Source organism: Bufo bufo, chromosome 6 (genome assembly GCF_905171765.1).
Source record: "Bufo bufo chromosome 6, aBufBuf1.1, whole genome shotgun sequence".
Classification (NCBI taxonomy): domain Eukaryota; kingdom Metazoa; phylum Chordata; class Amphibia; order Anura; family Bufonidae; genus Bufo; species Bufo bufo.
The window spans coordinates 363,718,422-363,742,513 of NC_053394.1; the positions used below are offsets into that span (position 1 = coordinate 363,718,422).

Here is a 24,092-nt window from a genome sequence, read left to right on the forward strand (position 1 = left end):
TCTTTAAAAGTGGTTTCACACATGAAGAATTTATCCTGCTCTTAAGAATTATGCTTAAAAAGATGCAAAATAGGGCTTTCTGATCTTATTTGAACAAAACATTTGGGACATTTTGCATTTTTACACCACTACAGTTTTGAAAAGTGCGCAGGGAGGTAGATGTCGCTAGCCTGTCGAGCTGATTCAAGCCGGTTTTCTGAACTGCAAAAAAAGTTGTAAAAATTGTTGCAATCTTAGGGTACTTTCACACTTGCGTTTTTCTTTTCCAGCATAGAGTTCCGTCCTAGGGGCTCTATACGGGAAAATAACTGATCAGTTTTATCCTAATGCATTCTGAATGGAGAGATTTCCGTTCAGGATGCATCAGGAGGTCTTCAGTTCAGTCTTTTTGACTGATCAGGCAAAAGATAAAACCGCAGCATGCCAGCTGAAACAGAAGATCGGTACTTATCTGTTCCTAGCTGCTCCAGTCATCCGGTCTCTGCACTGTTTCCTTCTGGCGGTGCATGGGCATCGATACATGTTCTGCTGCAGCCATTAACTGGCTTCAGTGGTGAAGTTGTGACCATGCTCATATACTTCCGGATGTAAACAGTGCAAGGACTGGAGGAATAAGACAGCAGAGCCAGTGTGGAGGACCGGAGCGGTGGGAAGCAGTAAAGTATGAATCTTCTGTTTCAGTAGGCAGGCTGTGGGCCTTAGATAAAATGTAAGTATTCTTGGACCACCCCTTTAAAGGGGTATTCCCATCACAGACAATGGGGGCATATCGATAGAAGGTGGGACCCACACCTACAACGAGAATGGAGCGGGGAGAGCTGTGGCTGGAGGACCCCAGATTTCCCAGGGTCTGTCCACCACCAAGCGCTGCTCCAATGGAGGTGAATGCCCCTGCTCCCATTCATTGCTATGGGGCAGACGGAAATAGCAGAGCCAGCGCTTGGCAATTTTCGGCACCCTCTGTTCATTTCACCGCTCCGTTCTCATTGTAGGTGCGGGTCCCAGAGGTGGAACCCGCACCTATCAGACAATGGGGGCATATCCTAGCGATATGTCCCCATTGTCTATGATGGGAATACCCTTTTAAGGCATTTTCCCTTAGGCTTCTTTTCACCACCCAAAAAATAAATAAAAGACTGTGACCCAGATTTAGTAATAATGTATTTGATGTATCTGCGCCTAAAATCTAAAAAGTGGCACAACTAGGGTTTCTATACTTAATCAGACGTGCTCAAAATGGGGTAGGTTTAGCAGGAAGGGGTTGAGCTTAGCAAGACAGGGTGTGGCCTAAGATGCCCCAGTTTGTCCCAAAATTGCACCACAATTCTGGCATTCAATTCTGTTGCAAAGTAAACCAACCAATAGTTGAGACCGGACTCCCCCCTGTTAACAGACCCCAGACTAGGGTTGCCACCTTTCCCAGCAAAAATTACCGGCCAAGTTAAGAGACACCCCAAAGGGGGGGTGGCTGTGGACGGCGTGGCTTAACACTGGGTGTTAAGTCACTGTCATACTGTGGCTCCCAATAATTTTACTGCCCCCCAGTAATAGTAATGCCCCCTTTAGTGTTCCCCAGCATTAATAATGCCCCCATTAGTGCACCCAGTAATAGTAATGCCCCCATTAGCACCCCCCCAGAATTAATACTGTCTTAATTAGTGTCCCCATTAGTGCCCCCCAGTAATAGTAATGCCCCCAGGAAGAATGGCCCCCATTATTGCCCCCAGCTAGAATAATGTCCCCCATTAGTGCCCCCAGTTAGAATAATGTCCCCCATTAGTGCCCCCAGTTAGAATAATGTCCCCCATTAGTGCCCCCAGTTAGAATAATGTCCCCCATTAGTGCCCCCAGTTAGAATAATGTCCCCCATTAGTGCCCCCAGTTAGAATAATGTCCCCCATTAGTGCCCCCAGTTAGAATAATGTCCCCCATTAGTGCCCCCAGTTAGAATAATGTCCCCCATTAGTGCCCCCAGTTAGAATAATGTCCCCCATTAGTGCCCCCAGTTAGAATAATGTCCCCCATTAGTGCCCCCAGTTAGAGTAATGCCCCCATTAGAGCCCCCAGTTAAAATAATGTCCCCCATTAGTTCCCCCAGTTAGAATAATGTCCCCCATTAGTGCCCCTAGTTAGAATAATGTCCCCCATTAGTGTCCCTTTCTCTGCTTCTGCCAAAAAAAAGAAAAACACCACAAAACAGCACTTACTGCCTCCATTTGCTCGCACTGCGGTGAACGCTCCCTGCTGACTGGAAGCTCAGGACAGGACCTGGTTCTAGTCAGCAGCGCAAGCAAATGGAGGAGGTGAGTGATTTAGTTTATTTTTTTTATTAACACGGGGATGGGGGGGGGGGGAGAGGAGAAGTGCTCATTATTAGCAGTACTTGTAACAAAATACTGGCAATTAACATTTTAGAAAAAAAATACCGGCACCGGCAGGGCCACTAAAATACCCGCTTTGCTGGTGAGATACTGGTCGGGTGGCAATCCTGCCCCAGACCAGACTTCCTCTGTTTACAGACCCCAGACTTCCCCTGTTAACAAACCCCAGACCAGACCTTAAAGTACTCTTTTACAGACCCCAGACCAGATGTTAAGCTACTCACCTTTCCCTATTCCTGCCCTTCCTTCCACTTGGTGTCAGGATGTAGGCTGGAACACAGAGGTGAATTTTGGAGAACCCCGGAAATGTGGAAAGTAAGACTATGAGACACATTTATGTACTAGAACACTTCATTCGGCACCTTCAATGTGAGGTGTATATTACATTCAGTATGAAAACTATACTATGCAGCATAATAAATGAGGAACACTCCCAATGAGGTACAGTCAATATAAGATGGAAAACTGGGACAGGTGTCCAGTCAAGTCACCTGAGGTCCATACATGCAAGTCAACTACCTCTGCCCAGAACCATGGTGCCATATATATGCCACACAGAACAATACCGAACCAATATTCTTCTCTGTAATTTCCTTTATCAATTCAGACTGGAGGCACAATGAGGCGCACTGATACTGGTCCGAATTGTTATAAAAACTATAGCCGAGAAGATTATTGTCTCAGTATCATTCTGTGTAACATCACTATGGTTTCTGGGTAGAGGTAGTCGCATATACAGGCCCCAGGTGACAGGACTGGAAACCTGTGCCTGCCTTATATGCCTCTCCCAGGGGTCTCTCACCTGTCCAGTACCCAAAGATGTGCGTTCCTGACATAAACACCCCGGGGACATACAGTTTATGCTCAGGGACAAAGCAGCACATCCGCTAACACCCACCCTTCAGCAGCGGGACCGGAGCAGCAGAGGCACCATAAAGCGGTCCATACAGCGGATGGGGACTCTTTGTAAGCAAGTCAGCACCTGCATACGTGTCCTAGGAACCAGCAATGAAATATGATTGGAAACAAGGCCAGTCTTAGCCATCATGGTTTATCTAAGCCTCCAGCAGTATTACATAGCTACCATTAAGGGCGCATTCACACGACTGTAGTGTCTTGCGGTTCTCAAATTGCGGATACGCAAAACACTGATACCGGCCCGTGTGCGTTCCGCAATTTGTGGACCGCACATGGCCGTCACTATCATAGAAAATGCTGATTCTTGTCCGCAATTGCAGACAAACATAGGACATGTTCTAAATTTTTTGCGGGGTGTGATGTCCACATCTTTTGCGGCTCCATTGAAATAAATGGGTCCTGCACCCAGTTTCGCAAAATTGCGGAACGGATGCAGACTCATTCATGCGGTCGCCTAACTCACCTTCTAATGATAACGAGATGGCTCTGCTTATTCTAAACCAGCCTGTATAGCAAAGCTGACAACTGAGTCACAGAAAACATTAACTAATTGTCTTTGTTATAGTGGTCAGTGTGAAGAAGAAAATATTTAAAGATTTTGTACATGGATTGTCAAAAATAACTAAAGTGTAAAAAAAAAAAAAAAAAAAAACACACACATCTATGTTAATAAAACCTGATTCAAAAGACTTTATTTTTTATTTATGCCGTTACATTTTTTTTATACCCTAATGGTATAATACACCCTGCTGTATAAGTGCTTTTGTGCTTTAAAATGTAATCATTTTTAGTTTCACCTCATAATAACTCCCACAAATGTCTGCTACTTTTCTATTCTGCAGCCTCTTCCCACAGTGTCGTCCTCTCTTATATAAACAAGAGACGAGAGAGCACTAGTAGGAGCACAGCCCTGAGTGCCTGGGAGAGCACTGGGAGGAGGAGCACAGCCCTGAGTGCCTGGGAGAGCACTGGGAGGAGGAGCACAGCCCTGAGTGCCTGGGAGAGCACTGGGAGGAGGAGCACAGCCCTGAGTGCCTGGGAGAGCACTGGGAGGAGGAGCACAGCCCTGAGTGCCTGGGAGGAGGAGCACAGCCCTGAGTGCCTGGGAGAGCACTGGGAGGAGGAGCACAGCCCTGAGTGCCTGGGAGAGCACTGGGAGGAGGAGCACAGCCCTGAGTGCCTGGGAGAGCACTGGGAGGAGGAGCACAGCCCTGAGTGCCTGGGAGAGCACTGGGAGGAGGAGCACAGCCCTGAGTGCCTGGGAGAGCACTGGGAGGAGGAGCACAGCCCTGAGTGCCTGGGAGAGCACTGGGAGGAGGAGCACAGCCCTGAGTGCCTGGGAGAGCACTGGGAGGAGGAGCACAGCCCTGAGTGCCTGGGAGAGCACTGGGAGGAGGAGCACAGCCCTGAGTGCCTGGGAGAGCACTGGGAGAAGGAGCACAGCCCTGAGTGCCTGGGAGAGCACTGGGAGGAGGAGCACAGCCCTGAGTGCCTGGGAGAGGACTGGGAGGAGGAGCACAGCCCTGAGTGCCTGGGAGAGCACTGGGAGGAGGAGCACAGCCCTGAGTGCCTGGGAGAGCACTGGGAGGAGGAGCACAGCCCTGAGTGCCTGGGAGAGCACTGGGAGGAGGAGCACAGCCCTGAGTGCCTGGGAGAGCACTGGGAGGAGGAGCACAGCCCTGAGTGCCTGGGAGAGCACTGGGAGGAGGAGCACAGCCCTGAGTGCCTGGGAGAGCACTGGGAGGAGGAGCACAGCCCTGAGTGCCTGGGAGAGCACTGGGAGGAGGAGCACAGCCCTGAGTGCCTGGGAGAGCACTGGGAGGAGGAGCACAGCCCTGAGTGCCTGGGAGAGCACTGGGAGGAGGAGCACAGCCCTGAGTGCCTGGGAGAGCACTGGGAGGAGGAGCACAGCCCTGAGTGCCTGGGAGAGCACTGGGAGGAGGAGCACAGCCCTGAGTGCCTGGGAGAGCACTGGGAGGAGGAGCACAGCCCTGAGTGCCTGGGAGAGCACTGGGAGGAGGAGCACAGCCCTGAGTGCCTGGGAGAGCACTGGGAGGAGGAGCACAGCCCTGAGTGCCTGGGAGAGCACTGGGAGAAGGAGCACAGCCCTGAGTGCCTGGGAGAGCACTGGGAGGAGGAGCACAGCCCTGAGTGCCTGGGAGAGCACTGGGAGGAGGAGCACAGCCCTGAGTGCCTGGGAGAGCACTGGGAGGAGGAGCACAGCCCTGAGTGCCTGGGAGAACACTGGGAGGAGGAGCACAGCCCTGAGTGCCTGGGAGAACACTGGGAGGAGGAGCACAGCCCTGAGTGCCTGGGAGAGCACTGGGAGGAGGAGCACAGCCGTGAGTGCCTGGGAGAGCACTGGGAGGAGGAGCACAGGCTCAGACAGAAAGTGGAGGGGGAAGGGCTGTTTTACAAGCTGCTTTCTCCTAAATGGTAGCAGCTAGAAACTGGTCTTGTTTGAAAGCTGACATTCCAGGCTTTCATACAAGCATGAGAGCTTTTTTCATGCTTCAGTGCATCCCGTTTTCTTTAAGTGATATTGTGGTGAAACCAACCTCGCCACTGGGTGCTGGAGAAGCCTGGTTGCCAGCCTTTTGCCCCAGGATTATGGGCCCTCTCATCAGCCCATGCTAAACTTAAACCCCATGGCGATTTGACTGTGTTTGTGGCATCTGAGCGCTGTTTGGATATATTCAGCGCTCAGATCCAAGCCATCTGGGGATATGTTAAATGTCTATATTTACTGTAATGGTTGGGACATTGTATATTTGAATAGTGATGTCTGTTCTATTGTCCCCACGTGTGTATTGGCGATTTCCCTTTCTCCTGAGAGATAATTGAATTACTCCTCGGTTGTCTCCAGGACAGAAGACATTGTTTAAAACTAAGTATTCTCCTGCTTGTGATAATTACATCAACCCATTGTGTAAGGTAATTGTATCACAGGCAGAGGGGAGGATTTTGTATGGGAGTGTTTAAACTGTAAAGCTGTAAAGGATTGGCTGCTAGGTCATGTCCTCAGTTCCCAACCAGGTCCACGGGGGTGGTAACCTTGTTGGAAAATGTTTATAAGTCAATGCTTGTGTGTTCAATAAAGAGTTCCTGTTTTACCCTTCATCATGTTGAGGCTGGTGTTTGGGTAACTGATCGACACTGGGGATTGCTATACGCTGAAGATTTGCTATACTCCCCTGCTATACTATTAGCTCTTGTAAGAGCTGTTCCTGTTCCTGGTTCCTGTGGTGGTTTTGGTGTAGAGCGGAGTGCTTGGAGGCCTCAGGAAGCACTAGAAGCATCCATCAACAGAGGTACCCGGTCGGGGTGCTAGGAGATCCATTACAGATATCTTCCGCTGTACTGAACATATTGCTGTCATATTGCCCATATCTCTAGCTGGTACCAAACCAGAGATATGAGCAGCTAAAGCAGCCTTCTCCCCCTGTCAGTGTGGAAGAAAATGAGAGAGCAGCTGCAGAGCTGACAGGTGACTTAACAGGCTAAAACAAATGCTTTCTTACTGATTTCATGTAATTGCAGGGCTTGTCTCTGGTTAGCTGTATGTGAGAGGATACACACTGCTGTAGGGTAGTGGGGGAGGTTATCTGCATTCTGATTGGTCCTGCTAGTTCATGTGAGGAGAGCAAGGGCTTATGGGAAGTGAGGGAAATACAGGATGGCCTCAAGGACAGGGCAAAAATCACCACAGGAAATGCTGCAGAGGCCATCTTAGGAAGATGCTGAAATAGAGGCACAGAGAAATAGGGTTGCTAAGGTCTGAATACAGACATCAGAGAGGTAAAACTAACAGAAAAATAAAGCTTCATGAATATCTTCCCTTCAGCATCACATATGTTAGCAATTTCATCTTTGGTAATGAAATGGCAGTTACACTTTCAGTTTTCTGACTGGATTCAACCCAACATCAGTCAAACTCAAATAAAGCAAAAGCAAATCTCAGTGATGGAAGTCTGATGATGTACCTAATTCAGTGATGCCCTGTTATGACCAGACTCGACTTTTTGAAAACAGGTCAGGTGACTAACCTTGGTCCATACGGCCAATTGTCGTATACTGCGCAGCCAGATCAGCCCTTGCACTAGGAGTGTCTGGAATAAAATATGGAACCTAAAATAAAGTGGAATTAGATATTAGTTGTATTTTTCTTGACAGCATTCTTCTATGGTATTTTCAAAAACCTTTATGCATTTGATTTAAAGGGACCCTCCGGTTTGAGAAAAAATAATAATAATATTACATTAACTGGAGAACGAACAGAACACTTACTGGTTGCCTCTGTTCCATCTTTTTAGTTGCACATGCACCAATTCCCAGGCTCCTCTTCTGCCACCGCTTCTCAGACTACCTGATGCATGCTGTGCATATGGTAGCCCAAGCCACTTCCTTCTGCTCTTGGATTGGCCAACGTTGCTCAAATGCTGGCCAATTAAAAGAGCAGGGCTGGACAAGTAGGAAGCGTCCCATTGCACAGATCTCTCTGAGAAGCGGTGCGGCCATCTTGGATATCAGATGAGGAGCCCATGAATTAGTGGATCTGTAATTAAAAAGATGAAACGGAGGGCACCAGGTAAGTGTTCTATTTGTTTTCCGGTTAATGTGTGTTTTTTATGTGAAACGAAGGGTCCCTTCAAACGGAACCTGTCAGTAGTTTTTTTTGTCGCTAAATTTGCTTTTCTGTAGCTCTTTATTTTTGAAAGGTGCTCTTTTACCTAACATTAAAATCTATGTTATGTAAAATAAGAAGTTTCATCCCGGCTGTATAAAAATGACCTTGCAGGAGTCATGGGAGTGGAGCTGCTTGGCAGAAGCGTCACGGTGGCCAGCTCGAAACACACCCAATTTGGCTTGACTGACATCCCTAAGAATATGATACCATTGTCCATTCTAAATCGTGCACTTGCGCTGTTGTCTTCTAGTTCTGGCGCAGGCGCGGTGAAACTGGGTGCACTTGTACTGGCCTTAATGATGCACTGCCCATGCTCTGGAAGTCACCAGCTTATCAGAGGAGGGTTCCACCACGTGCAAGTACACCCAGCATCACTGCACATGCGCCAAAAATAACGGTGCAAGCAACGGTGCAAGCGTAGGATTTAGAGCAGGGGTAGTCAACCCGTGGCTCTTGAGCCGCATGCGACTCTTTGCTTCTTCAAGTGCGGCTCTAGCTGTGGAGCTGGGAAGCAGTCAGACGGCTTACTCCCCGGCCCATGCTCAGATCTCTTTTCCTGATAGGGCACTGTTACTACTTTGCAGCTCCAGCTCACTCTACACTACGTCCTGATGCACGCAGTGTGAGAACGTAGTACGTGGAGACACCCACTATGACCTGACGTTGTGCTCATCAGGTCACAGTGGAGAGCGTGTCAGACCTGCAGAGTAGCAGGTGCCCGAGCAGGAGCACAGTGCCTGATCAGGAGAGGGAAGAGATTTTTTTAAAAATTGTAGATCTAAGGCTCCTTTCACATCACCATTTCTCCTTTCCATTCTCCAGCTCCGTTTGAGGAGCAGGAGAATGGAAAGGACGGATTATGCAGATAACTGAGACCTAACGGAGCCTAAAGACCCCATAGACTATAATGGGGTCTGTTCGGTGTCCGCTCAGAACATGATTTTTGAGCAGAGACGAAAGTCCTGCATGCAGGACATTCGTCTCCATTGAAAAATCATGTTCTAAAACTATGGGGTTACGCTCAGTTAGGTCTCAGTTATCTTCAGAATCCGTCCTCAACGGGGCCAGAGAATGGAAAGGAGAAACGGTGATGTGAAAAGAGCCTAAGCATGGGAGGTTCTGATCTAAGCATGGGAGGTTCTGCGCATGTGGGGCTGTCCTGATTAGAGTATGGGGGGGGGGGGGGGGGAGTGTCCTGATTTGAGTATGGGGTGTCCTGATTTGAGCATGGGGGGTCCTGATTTGAGCATGGGGGGGCCCTGATATGAGCAATAGAGGTCTGATCTGAGCATGGGGGGCCTTGCTGGAGGATGGGTTGGTCAGGTCTGAGCATGGGGGGTCAGATCTGAGCATTGGAGGGGGGAGATCTGAGCACTGAGGGTCTGATTTGTGTTGTCTGATCCGAGCATTGGAGGTCTTATTTTGGGGGTCTGATTTGGAGGTCTGATGAGGTTTGGGGATCTTATTTTAGGTCAGATGAGGATTGGGGATCTGATCTGAGGTCTGATGAAAAATATATTTTTTCTTTTTTTCTCTGCTAATGAAAAAAATATTTTTATCAGACCTCAGATCAGATGAAAAATATTTTGTTTCTTATTTTTCTTTGGAAGCTTTGTGTCTGTAAGGTTGGCCACCCCTGATTTAGAGCATCCTTGAGTTCAGGTATCTGAATCAAGCCAAATTAAGCATGTTTAGGGACTGGCCACTGCTGAGCGGACTTCTGCAAGGTAACATATACAGTGCATTCAGTGATTAAACTTTTTTTACATAATGCAGCTACTAAAATTACATATAAGAACATCTTAAGAAAACTAAGGGCTACAATAAGTGCAAATAATAGCAGTTTAAACATGAAAAACCAACTACAAGTGCTTTTTAAAGGGGTTGTTTCACTTCAGAAAATGGCATTTATCATTTAAGAAAAAATCCACACATTTAAAAGAGATATTAAAGGGGTAGCACTATGAAAAATATACATTTTTCAAACCAGTACCTGGATCTGAACACTTTTGTAATTGCATGCAATTAAAAATTTGGGACAGCTACTGAGTTATTCAAGAAAAATGGATCTGTATAGCGCCACCTGCTGTTTGTTCTTTTCCTTACGTCTCCGTCCACCTCACTAAGGTGGTTGCACATGCTCAGTTTAAATTTTCAACTGCCACCAGCCATATGTTCTGTTAAAAGCTGTGGCAGGTATAGGGAAAAAGCTGCAGCACAAAGGACAGACCCCCTAAGAAAGGACACGCCCCCGAGCAGCCAGCCTGAAATAAATCAAGCAAAACGATTGGAGCAATGAATAGGGAGATCTCTGGATCCGTATGAGGTACAGGGCTGATTCTAGCTTTGTTAGAAAGAGAATGTCATGTGCTGTATGATGTCTGATCTTCATTTTCATCAATCATGGCATAACCCCTTTAAGAGGAAGAAAACTAAACTTTCAGAGCTGACCTGGACCTGTTCTGGTGTATAATACTGCGGTGTCCAATCTGGAATTCTTCCCATACCAGGTTCACCATTTCCAAATTTCTCACAGAATGGGCCGTACTGAGGCTGGGAATGTCCGCAGCGGTGAGGGTCGTGGAAGGCAACATAAAGAAAGAAAGGCCTGCGTGAGGAAGAAAGTGGAAAGCAAAATGTATTACAAGTGGCAATGCACCCATTCATTAATGTTCCTAATACAGGACAACCAGGTTACCTGCTTAAAAGTAATTTACGTGTTTGTCCATGAAGCTACAAAATAAATCACACAGGTAGGACATGTAATTCATGATGCTCAGAGCAGAAGTGTCAGATGCTGCATTCTAGGAATCCTACCTGTGTACCCAATTTTTTAGTTAGTTAATAATTAACTTATCCATTTAGTTTTTGTTGTGGAAGGGGGCTGTAAATATATTTTATTCTGTAGTTTTTAAAGGCTATGGACACCTTCATGGCAATTTTTTTATGTTTGCATTTTACTCATTTTGGGCTAAAAATCTTTTTTTTATTTAGTCTTTACTAAACATTTTCAGCCGTTTTTTCAGATACAAGGGTAAAAAAAAAAAAATCCTTCTGTTTCTAATGCATCACTTCTCAGTCCCGTCAGCTGATGGCTCATTTGAAGCCTTAACTCTTGACCCCAAAAGCATTTACTAAAGCCATATTTTTATCAATTTGATAAGAGTTTCGTTATAAGGAGACTTCAGGAGGACAGAGAGAAGGCTTCAAATGAGCGGTCAGCATTTGGAACTTGGGAGTGACAGTCTGCAAACAGACTGATTTTTTAACCCTTGTATCTTAAAAACGTCTGAACAATTTTAATGAAGACCAATTGAAAAAAAGATTTTTTTTTAGCCTGAAATATGGTAAGTAAAATGCAATGATAAAAAATTGCCCCAAAAGGTATCCATAGCCTTTAAATGAGAAACAGGAAAATAAACCCAAGCAAAATAAAATTAAAGTAAATATGAACATGCCTCCAGAAACTAATGGATTACACCTATGAGTTCTTAAAGAACTTAGGGGAGGGGGGGCGGGTGGTGGTCATCTATTAAATAGAAATATGCCTATATTAGGCGTATTTCTGGCACAGATTACGGAGCGAAGATCCTTTGCTCTGCAATCTGCAACTTCTCCCCGCTCACAACCGGTCTCAAAAAGTGGGCGTGGCATGGGTGGGGCCGGCAGGCGTAGAAAATGGTCTAAATGTAAGACAGCAAGGAAGCCGTCTTAGATTTAGAAGCAGAGGTGGATTCCTGAAGTTATGTAAGCCCGATTCACACTTACAGTGGAATCCTGACATTTTCTGGAGTTTACCCGAAGGGGCTTTATGTGTGAACGCACACATCCGCAATATCAGTCCGGGACTTTACCCAGACTTTTTCTCCCCAGAGCCCTAGTACTAACTCTGGATTTTGTCTGAGTGAGGGCATGTGTGAAGACAGCAGTAAATGTTCCAGAAAATCACAGTGGGCCATGCCTAAAGTTCCTGCCCCTTGCCTAGGGACCTGGAACATTTCCTCTGTAGTAAGAACGCACCCGACATGGAACATCTCCGGGGTGATAGCTACATGTGTGAAAGGCCAACTCTGGTAAATCTACGGAACGGATATTTCAGAAATACGTGAAAACAGCTGTAGAGGCCGGCGTCTTTACATAACTTCGGCAATCCACCGACAGCGCAGGAGTTATTGAGAACGGTGGATAAAACGCCAGTCTTAATAAATGTGCCCCTTAGTTCAGTTATTTCGGTGCCAATGAACTGTGATGCCTATTTTCAAAAAAGTGCTCAGTTTGGTTGAGAGTAGGGATGAGCGAACCTGAACTTTGTGAGTTCGGGTGCCCGACCCGAAGCCAGACTTTTTCACTGAAGTTCGGGTTCGGTGTTCAGGTGATTTTATTATTTACACGTGGTGAGCGCGGTGACGTCATCACAGGTCCTAAAGAAAGAAGAGGATACCAGTTGCGCGATCAAGTGGGTGAGGTGAGTTTTTTTTAAAATTATTTTTAACCCCACAATGGCCATTTTATTTAGCATTCTATCTTAAGAATGCTATTATTTTCCGTTATAACCATGTTATAACGGAAAATAATAAATTGAAGTTCGGGTCCCCATAGACTTTAATGGGGTCCGGGTTCCGAACCTGAACTTTGACCGGGTTCGCTCATCCCTAGTTGAGGTCTGTTTGTTTATAGGGAGAGATCTGTCAATCAAGCCAAGCCGGGCCATAACATAGTGCAGTCTATGGAAGATGTCCATGAATTACAAGCTGACGGACGCTCAGAGCGTTGGGGCATCCACTTGGCAAATGAGATTCAATATGGATCAATGTAAAGTGATTCATCTGAGTACTAATAATCTACAGATGTAGCCGCCATTACTTTGACAGGCTTAAAGGGGTTGTCTCACTTCAGCAAATGGCATTGATCATGTAGAGAAAGTTAATACCAGGCACTTACTAATGTATTGTTATTATCCATATTGCTTCTGTTGCTCGTTTCCATGGTTACTACCACCCTGCAATCCATCAGTGGTGGTTGTGCCTGCATACTATGAAAAAAGCACTAGCTTATGTGCGCTCCCACAGTCCCAGTCACCAAAGAGGCCGGCATTTTTTCCTACAGGGAGTGCAGAATTATTAGGCAAGTTGTATTTTTGAGGATTAATTTTATTATTGAACAACAACCATGTTCTCAATGAACCCAAAAAACTCATTAATATCAAAGTTGAATATTTTTGGAAGTAGTTTTTAGTTTGTTTTTAGTTTTAGCTATTTTAGGGGGATATCTGTGTGTGCAGGTGACTATTACTGTGCATAATTATTAGGCAACTTAACAAAAAACAAATATATACCCATTTCAATTATTTATTTTTACCAGTGAAACCAATATAACATCTCAACATTCACAAATATACATTTCTGACATTCAAAAACAAAACAAAAACAAATCAGTGACCAATATAGCCACCTTTCTTTGCAAGGACACTCAAAAGCCTGCCATCCATGGATTCTGTCAGTGTTTTGATCTGTTCACCATCAACATTGCGTGCAGCAGCAACCACAGCCTCCCAGACACTGTTCAGAGAGGTGTACTGTTTTCCCTCCTTGTAAATCTCACATTTGATGATGGACCACAGGTTCTCAATGGAGTTCAGATCAGGTGAACAAGGAGGCCATGTCATTAGATTTTCTTCTTTTATACCCTTTCTTGCCAGCCACGCTGTGGAGTACTTGGACGCGTGTGATGGAGCATTGTCCTGCATGAAAATCATGTTTTTCTTGAAGGATGCAGACTTCTTCCTGTACCACTGCTTGAAGAAGGTGTCTTCCAGAAACTGGCAGTAGGACTGGGAGTTGAGCTTGACTCCATCCTCAACCCGAAAAGGCCCCACAAGCTCATCTTTGATGATACCAGCCCAAACCAGTACTCCACCTCCACCTTGCTGGCATCTGAGTCGGACTGGAGCTCTCTGTCCTTTACCAATCCAGCCACGGGCCCATCCATCTGGCCCATCAAGACTCACTCTCATTTCATCAGTCCATAAAACCTTAGAAAAATCAGTCTTGAGATATTTCTTGGCCCAGTCTTGACGTTTCAGCTTGTGTGTCTTGTTCAGTGGTGGTCGTCTTTCAGCCTTTCTTACCTTGGCCATGTCTCTGAGTATTGCACACCTTGTGCTTTTGGGCACTCCAATGATGTTGCAGCTCTGAAATATGGCCAAACTGGTGGCAAGTGGCATCTTGGCAGCTGCACGCTTGACTTTTCTCAGTTCATGGGCAGTTATTTTGCGCCTTGGTTTTTCCACACGCTTCTTGCGACCCTGTTGACTATTTTGAATGAAACGCTTGATTGTTCGATGATCACGCTTCAGAAGCTTTGCAATTTTAAGAGTGCTGCATCCCTCTGCAAGATATCTCACTATTTTTGACTTTTCTGAGCCTGTCAAGTCCTTCTTTTGACCCATTTTGCCAAAGGAAAGGAAGTTGCCTAATAATTATGCACACCTGATATAGGGTGTTGATGTCATTAGACCACACCCCTTCTCATTACAGAGATGCACATCACCTAATATGCTTAATTGGTAGGAGGCTTTCGAGCCTATACAGCTTGGAGTAAGACAACATGCATAAAGAGGATGATGTGGTCAAAATACTCATTTGCCTAATAATTCTGTACAGGGTGTATAGTGTGCAAGCATGACCATCGCTGCTGGATTTCAGGGTGATCGGAACCATGGAAACGAGCAGTGTATAATGTGATGGAAAAAATGTGTCTAGTCAGGGTAATAACAATGCATTACAGAAAAAAATAATAATAATAATGCACTAACAAAATAGATGCAAGCATAATATATATTATATATATGGGCTTGGTCCATATATAATGCTTGCATCTATTTTTTGTTAGTGCATTATTATTATTTTTTCTGTGATTTTTTTCCCGAATGTGGCCAGGGACATCCGCATATTTATTTATCATACCGTGCAGGATGTTTTTATCTTTGTTTTTTCTGCAATCACAATACATTAGTAAGTGCCTGGTATTAACTTTCTCTACATGATAAATGCCATTTGCTGAAGTGACACAACCCCTTTAACGTGTTAATGCAACATAAACACATTACAGTAACAGGTCATGTTAAAGTGACCATTCTGCCGCAGCTGGTGTCAAAGTGATGGTGGCGACATCTGTACATTCATTATAGGTCCTGGAGGGAGTAACATTGGGAGTCACTTGTAGAGAAGGATGTGGGTGTCCTTGTAGATAGTAGATTAAATTACAGCACACAATGTCAATCAGCTGCTTCTAAGGCCACCAGGATATTGTCATGCATTAAACGAGACATGGACTCGCGGGGCAGGGATGTAATATTACCACTTTACAAAGCGTTGGTGCAGCCTCATCTGGATTATGCAGCTCAGTTCTGAAAGGATGCCCTGGAGCTGAAGAAAGTACAAAGAAGAGCGACTAAACTGATAAGGGACATGGGGAGTCTTAGTTATGATCAAATTATAGAAAGTGGCCCTTCCGAGAGAGTAAAAACTATTGCGTCACTCCCACCATCTTGAGAACAAAAAAATTATCATTTTCAACGGGCACTGTCACGGATGAACCGCGAGAAACGGCAAGATATCCGGAAATAAAACGCAGTCAATCGATTTTTTGATTGTCGCATCCAGGAATTACAGATAACAATTCCTGATGCCCAGCAGATAACGCAATAAAGATAAATTCAATTCCTGTAATTACAAGCTGTTGTCCTAGGAGGCCAACGTTCTCTTAACGTAATTACTGCTAGTCTCCTTAATTAACCCTACACAAAGAACTTCCTTGCTGCAGAAATCTCACAGCTAGGTGCGAACCGACACCGGACAAGAACATTTGGTCGGTCACTGATAGAGGGCTTGTAAGCCAGCCTGAGACAGGCTTTTTGGCACCAATGGAAAATGAATATGTCATATGATTTTTACCCCTGTGTACGAATATCATACGTAGTATAGATATGTAAATGATATCATTTTGTTGGTCAGGATCCGCTGAGTATTCTGATATAAAACATATGCCGCTGGGATAAGCAACATCCAGGTTATTAAACATCTCAGTAACCGAATTTGATATAAAACTCTCATGTATAGTGTCAATGAGATCGATATTTTCGGAGGATCGTAAATTTGTCATTATTAGTTGTGTGTGACGGACGTGTGCTGAGATATGAAAATGTCATATTTTTGGGACTAGAACTTCCCTCCGAATAACAGCACCCAGCCCAGGGGCTGAGCCTGAGATCCCGCCCTAACAGCTGGACCCTTCATAAGGCCATGAGCGAAATCTAATGGGAGTCCTCCCTTGTGTAATATCACCTGAAGAAGCCAGCCAAGAGGACCAAGGTGTGCTGGCAGCCATATTTACCGGACTTTTTATTCCGGAACAAACGGACTTTCTTGGACTTTCCACAAAGGACATCCCTCTTCAAAAACTAAGTATTCCCTTTTTATTTTACACTGGACTATCCTTCCCTATAATTGTTATTTTTTAATAATTTCTGTATATGTTAATCATTTGTATTGTATGTATAATAAATGACGTTAAAGTCATTTTCTTCAGCCTCCTACCTGCTCTGAGCACCGCAGAAGTCGCTACCCGGATAGTTGTCGTGTTTAGTCAAGGGTTTCCCTTGCCCTGTTACAGGGGATGGTGGCAGTCTAACTACATATTGCGTAGTGTATGTTTTCTGTAGTCCGCACGCTCCCTCCTAGCCTGTCTGCTGCCCAAATTCCGGCGGTTTCAGTTCACCGATCGCATCCCCACAGTGGACGATCTGCGGTCTGAAACGTATTGGAAGGCATTGAGCGGTCAGGCCGATAGGGGGCGTGTGACAGTGCTGGCCGCTCCTGTGACCATTAGAGCTGGGAATCTATGGAACAGACACAGCGCATGTATCACAGAGCCCCTCGGAGAAGGAAATCCTGTGATGTCATCAGCTGAAGTCACAGGTTCTTACTGCAACCACTCGAGTGCAAATATAACACGAGATCACAAATGTCAATAGGTGCACTGTGTTTACTACAGTCAGTATCGGGTGGGGGTGCCTAGGGTCCACCAGTAAAGCTCATTCTGGGTGCCCACAAATATTATTTGACCCCATTTGCAAATCCCTAAAAAAGCTGAGATTGATGAAGTTCTTACCTCCCACACCAACCAATCTAATGGATAGATCATCCATAGCTAATTCCCAGAAAACCCCTTTCTACCCAGCTTTATATATGGTGGCATTGGCTGCTTGAGATCCTGTCTATCTGTATGTAGGGCACTGTGTGTACTGTGCCAGGTGCCCTTTTTACAGGGGGTAGAGGTCTAGGGGCCCACAAAGGGATTGACCTGCTCCCCTAGGGGCCAGTCCAAGTCTGACTATAGTGAGAAGAAAGACATACATGGTGTACTTTCCCACATTGTCCAGGAAACTCCAAAAGTATGGGAGATTTCTCCGATTTCCAACTGGGCAGTGGGCACACTCTGCTGCTGCTATTAATGGGGCACGACGGCTGTTATTTAGGGGTGTGGCTTCTGTTTGTGGGAGGAGTTTAAAAAAAATACCAGTTTTAGCAATTATTTTCACCTCTGGTCTTCGCTCTGCAAAAACTTTCTGACCAACAATTTGATCCGAGTGATGTTGCGCCCGACTTGCAGGACGGAGCTGTTCTCTTCGGTGTATGCAAAGTCAAACGGATACACGGTTTCTGGCCCCACGTGTTTCTTTCCAATTATGCCTTTAGCGAATACAAAGGGTATTAGAGGGGGGTTCACATAATTATTAAGACAGACCCGTACTTTACTTCATCGTTATACCTGTCCTGATGCCAGCCTGGCCGAGGAGCAACGGCAAACTTCTGACGTCATCAAAAGAGTTGAAGTGATGCACATCTTGGTGGAGCCCATATATACCGTTCTGATGCTGCAGACAGGAGGCAAATAATCGCACATAAAAAAACGTAAAAGGGCGTTCAATATGTCAATGTACCTTCTCAGAGGCAACCGTCACTGGGAAACTCACTGTTAAACCAGACACAATGGAGGAGATTTATCAAACTGGTGTAAAGTCGAACTGGGTTAGTTGCCCATAGCAACCAATCAGATTCCACCTTTCATTTTTCAGAGCTCCGTTTGAAAATGAAAGGTGGAATCTGATTGGTTGTCATGAGCAACTAAGCCAGTTTTCCTTTCACAATTTCTATTCCTTTTTTTGTGAGGATATGTGAAACACAGCAATTCTGGCGTGTATTTTTTCCAATTGAAAAAGTGTATTTTTTTAACTTGGAGAATTGGAAAAAGAAGGGTTCACTGAAATATATCCGACCAGTTGGGTGGATGGGGGCCTATGCAAATGTTTAAAGGGGTTGTCTCACTTCAGCAAATAGCATTTATCATGTAGAGAAAGTTCATACGAGGCCCTTACTAATGTATTGTGATTGTCCATATTGCCTCCTTTGCTGGCTGGATTGTTTTTTCCATCACATTATACGCTGCTCGTTTCCATGGTTACGACCACCCTGCAATCCAGCACTGGTGGTCGTGCTTGCACACTATAGGAAAAAGCACTGTCCTATGTGCGCTCCCATGGTCCGGGCCACCAGAGAGGACGGCGCTCTTTCCTATCGTGTGCAAGCACGACCACCGCTGCTGGATTGCAGGGTGGTCGTAACCATGGAAAAGCATAGTGTATAATATAATAGAAAAATGAATGCAGCCAGCAAAGGAAGCATTATGAGCAATCCCATGGTGCCATATGAGCAATACTCATATATATATATATAATAATTAATAAATAAATCTTATACTAATAAAATAAACACAAACCAAAATTGTGGTAGAAATTGGCCGTGGTCTTTTATTAAGGGTTACATCAATATAATACCATAACCATAATAATTAATTAAATAAATAAATAACCAATAAATAAATAAATACTCATTTTAAAAATTCATAAGTCCACAAATTATCCCCCCAGCAAAGCTGGGTGACTAACCCCCCTTCAATATCAGACCACGACTTCTTCTTCTTAATAACAGGGAGGGCGGGCGGGACGACGTCCTCTTCATCCAAGCTCCGCGGCGGACAGGCTGCGGACCTGCTGCGATCCTCTTTAAATATTCAATTTTCCCGCCCAAGAATAACCACAACCAATCAGGAAGAGGCAGAAAACAGGTACCTCAGCAACAGGTGAGCAACCAGGTACCAATCAGAATCCTCACTTAGAATTACCTCAGAAAATGTAAAGGGAATTGTATATTAAAATACAAAAGGCGGGAAAATAGTAAAGACATAAATAAATTAACCCTTAAACTAATGCTCAATGGCACCATGGTGGGCATTCAGTATAACTTCTGTGCCCACTATCATTACATTAGTAAGTGCCTTGTATTAACTTCCTCTACAAAATAAAAGCTATTTGCCGACGTGACACAACCCCTTTAACATATGCACAAGAAATGTTCCCACTGAATACTGCAAACAGACATGGCAAAACACAGTGTGAAAGCGTCCCTACTGTTATCCCTGTAATTTTGATAATCTTTCTGGGACCTGTAGTCCACCTATTCCAGTTATTACTTTAGCTGCCCTCCTGAGAACCCTCTCCAGCTCTGCTATGTCTGTCTTGTAGTCTGACTAGTGATCTGTAAAGCTGTAGGACAATTTTCTTGTCATGACCATCTATGCCCCTTTTGATGCCCCAAGATCTTACTGGCCTTGGCAGCAGCTGCCTGACACTGGTTTCTACAGTTACCTTAAGTTTACAGTCAGCCAATATCCTTAAAGGGAACCTGTCACCAGTTTTATGGTGTCCGGACTCCTAACTAAGGGCAACATAAATAAGTGACTGATTCTCTTAGCACAATGCTGGGTCACTTTCTTTCATTGACCCAGTCATCTGCCAACATCTTGTATTGAAAAGCTCCAGCTGATAATGATGAGTTCTGAATATTCATGAGCTCCTGACTCTCCCCGCCCACCTGCTGCTGATTGACAGTTTGTTTCCATAGGAACCAGCAGCAGGTGGGCAGGGGAGTGGCTATAGCTCTGAATTAAATATACGCTGGACTCACTGACATCACGCTGGACTCAAATCAGCTCATTAGCATGCGGCATCTTTGTGTGTATATTATGAGGTAACCATCAGTCACACCAGTAAGTGAATACATCTAAGGCACTTTTTAGTAGTTAATGATTGTATATAATTAGTTAGATTATAATCAAATATCCACATGACAGGTTCCCTTTAAGTCCTATTACACATTTATTAGAATTTTTTAGAAAAAGTTTTTTTAGGCACGCACAGTTCTGTTACATCTATATATAACTGTGCTCTTTATGGTAATTTTCCAGCTCGCCGACGCAGTGGAACATGAGATATTTACAAAAAAAACAGGATATGGAAGCATCACGAGTGTAAGTTGTGAAATCGCTCGCTTGCCTAATCTCTTGATTTCTGTGGCAGCAGAATTCTGAGAATGTGAAAAGCTTCACAGCGCCCCTTTTATATCGCTTTCATGTAAAAATCAAACAAGAAAAATATACTGAAAAAAAATTAAGATGCCTTGGGATGATTTAACTCCTTCAGGACCAAGCCAGTTTTCATCTTCCTGACTGAGCCTAATTTAGCAAATCCAACGTGTCAAATTATGTGATAATAACTTTTGAATGCTTTTGCTTATATTAAAGTGATTCTGAGAATTTTTCCTGGGACACACCATACTTTATGTTAGTGGTAAATTTGGGTCTATATGCTTTAGGCTACATGCACACGACCGTATGTGTTTTGCGGTCCGCAAAAAAAAAAAAAGGATGCCTAAAACAGACAAGAATAAGACATGTTCTATTTTTTTGGAGGGGCTACGGGCCGGACATACTGATGTGGAGAAAAAATTCATAATTCACAGAGACTTTTGAAAAATCGGCAATTTTTCTGCTTTTAAGACATTTAGGGATACCTAATATATACTGAATTGGGTGAAATAATAAATGGAACCCACAATAAGTGACCCCTCCATTTTGCAAACTACACCCTTCAAGGTATACCGGTATATTAAGGGGTGGAGCGAGTATTTTGAGACCACATGTATTTTGCAGAAACTAATGTTCAGTGGACCATGCAAAATGAGTTTTCCACAGTTCAGTGCTCATATGTTGTGCCCAGCATGTGCCAAATTTTTAGGCTAATTCTACAGAAATGCCATAAATGTGGGTGTAAGCTGCTGTATGGGCACACTGCAGGGCTCAGAAGGGAAGGAGCGTCATTTGGCTTTTGGAGCACGGATTTTGCTGGAATGGTTATTGGTACAGAAGAATACCCCTATACATTTTGGAAACTATGTCCCTCAAGGTATTTGTCAAGGGTTGGAGGGAGCATTTTGACATAACACATATTTTTAGGGTGCATACAAACTTTTAATTGCTTGATATTATATTTTTGGGAGGAGAGATGACAAAAAAATGGCTGTTCTTGCACAGGGTAGATTATGTCATTTTTATACAATGGATCGTTACCGATGTGGAGATGCCCAATATTTTTTTTTTTGTTTTTAAGGTTTTTCTACTAAATGGATTAAAGGGAACCTGTCACCGGGATTTTGTGTATAGAGCTCTATACACAAAATTTCGGTGACAGGTTCCCTTTAAGGGGCCAAATGGCTTTTTCACTTAAAAGTGAATTTTTTTTTATTTTTATAAAATCACAATCTTTATTTTTTTTTTTTTTACTTTTTATTTTTGTCCCACTAACATGAACTTTTGGTGGTCCGATGGCTTCTAACAATGCAACATGCTGTATTGTAGTATTGTAATGCATTGTAACTGTCAGCCTTACACTGACAGTTCGCTTATGACACCCAGCCTGGGGGCAGGGCCTCATAGGCATCCATAGCTGGTAGGCCCAAATGAGTTTACCACAGAAACCATCGTCATCCAGCGATCACACCGCGGGGAGTCGATGGGGTGAGAGAGGGAGCGCCCTCCTTCTGTAAATCGCTTAGATGTGGCGATTAGTGTTGACTGCTGTATCTAAGCAATTATACCGCTGGAATCATATCAGCATAGCAATATATCAGCATAGGTTCTGCACCAGCCTGATAAGTGTGCTCTACATGTACGGCGTAATGTAGGAACTCCATGCCTGCTGCGGCATACATGTACGTGAATGTCGGGATGGGGTCATTCTACATTTTTCAAACCAGCGACTTTTGTAATTGATTGTAATTAAACATTTAGTACAGACAGCGAGTTGTTCATTGAAAATCTATATGTATAGCGCCACCTGCTGTTTTCCCTTTTTCTAAATACATACAATTGACGTACATGCTGAGTTCCAACGGCCACCAGCAGCAGCAGAAAGGACACGCCCACCCATGAGTTGCCATAAATCCAGCAGAGCAATTGAAGCAATGTATGGGGAGATCTCTGGATCCATGCGAGATACAGGGCTGGTTCTAAGTTTGTTAGAAAGAGGCTGTTGTGTACTATAAGATATCAGATTTTCACTATTTACATTACTCATGGGATAACCCCTTTTAGGCAGCTATTACGTGTGGGGTTACCGCTAGTTGGCGGGTCATACCTGGGCTGCACCTTTGTTTCAAGTGGCAAGTCCAGATGTGACCTGGCAATGAATGCTAACCGAAGTGTATTACCTGCAACTCGGGCCACGTGTGTAATAGCACCCTAAGGCGCCGCTCACAAAACAGCTCTTTTAGGCGCCCTTGAAATCCATCTGAACTGGACCTAAAGGTGCCCAAACAAATTGTGGCTGGGGATGCATGTGTTCTCAGATGGCAGAGGGGAATAAGCTGCTATCAGACACCTTTGGCAGCTTATCTATGGAGAACAATAGCTTGGGCATGTTGAAATTCAACAGGTCCAATTCTTCCTTCCCCCTACATCATCTGTCAGGGGGGAGACAGCCTGTCCATCCAAAACCAGGACTTAGACATTTGGGCACTTTTAGTGGATCTTTTTGTTCTATAGGGGAGAGGTATTAAAGCTGCTGATAACAAAGCATATTTCCCAGCAAACTATCATTTTTTTTGGTATATTTTAATTTCAATTATTATTTTTATAAATACGTCACCTGAGGCAGGCCGGTCAGGATTGCCCCCCTACTAGGAGAACAGCTGCTGACAGACGTGAATGCATTCTTGAAGATCAGGCTTCTCTTGGCCAGCTCTCGGAGGTGTGGGGTCTGTATGGCGGTGTGGTTATAGACGTCACTCTCAAAGCCGGCGTCATCGCCTGATGTGGAGAACGAAGAAGACATTAATGACAACCACGGCATCATACCGGAGGGGAATGGGTTTATGAAGATGCCCAATCATCTTAGAAAATGGTGCTTGTAGTAGGCCAATTATTACCCTTAAAGGGGTTGTCCCACCAAAAAATTTCTACAGTTTTCAAACCAGCACCTGGATCTGAATACTTTTGTAATTTCATGTAATTCAAAATTTATTATAGACACCGAATTATTAAAGGTTTTTAACTTTCATTGACAAATCCATCAAGTTTCTACAAAGACTCAACGTTTCCAGTGTTGACCCTTTTTTTTGAAGACTTCTGCAGTCCGTCCTGAGATGCTGGATATCTGCTTCTGGGCCAAATCCCGACTGATGACAACCCATTCCCATTCTTCCTATTCAGTGCTTGGACTTTATCACAATTCGATAGTTTTGTTTTGTCCACCTGCTTTTTGAGGACTGACCACAGGTTCTCCATGGAACCCAAATTTTAATATTTTGTACACCAAGCCACTTAGTGATCACTCTTGCCTTGTGGCATGGTCTCCATCGTGCTGGAAAAAGCATCGATCATCCCCAGATTGCTCCTCGCAGGATTGTGTTCTGTACAGGCGGATCTCCATCCCTGCGCATGTACAGGACACGATCCCATGGAGACTTTAGGGACTAAAAAAAAAACGTATAAAAAGTAATTTTTTTTCGGAGGATTGATGGAACATATGGAGATGCTAGAGACATCAGGGGACTCTGCTGACGGGTGGACAGCTGCCGACTGATGTGACAAATGCCAATAACATCTCTGCAAATGTTCAAACACTTACGGTATCCAAAAATAAATTTTCG

At 44.5% G+C, this 24,092-nt stretch overlaps 1 protein-coding gene across 1 annotated transcript in view; it reads right to left on the reverse strand.

Moving 5' to 3' along the window:
- SGSH (N-sulfoglucosamine sulfohydrolase) overlaps positions 1-24,092 on the reverse strand; it is a 34,574-nt gene that overhangs the window by 5,916 nt on the left and 4,566 nt on the right. Inside the window, exons 2-6 of the mRNA XM_040435124.1 lie at positions 23,090-23,250; positions 17,818-17,923; positions 17,588-17,738; positions 10,438-10,594; positions 7,346-7,427 (exon numbers count right to left, since the gene is read on the reverse strand). Of these exons, the coding sequence (XP_040291058.1) occupies positions 7,346-7,427; positions 10,438-10,594; positions 17,588-17,738; positions 17,818-17,923; positions 23,090-23,250 (657 nt within the window). The remainder of the gene's footprint in view (positions 1-7,345; positions 7,428-10,437; positions 10,595-17,587; positions 17,739-17,817; positions 17,924-23,089; positions 23,251-24,092) is intronic.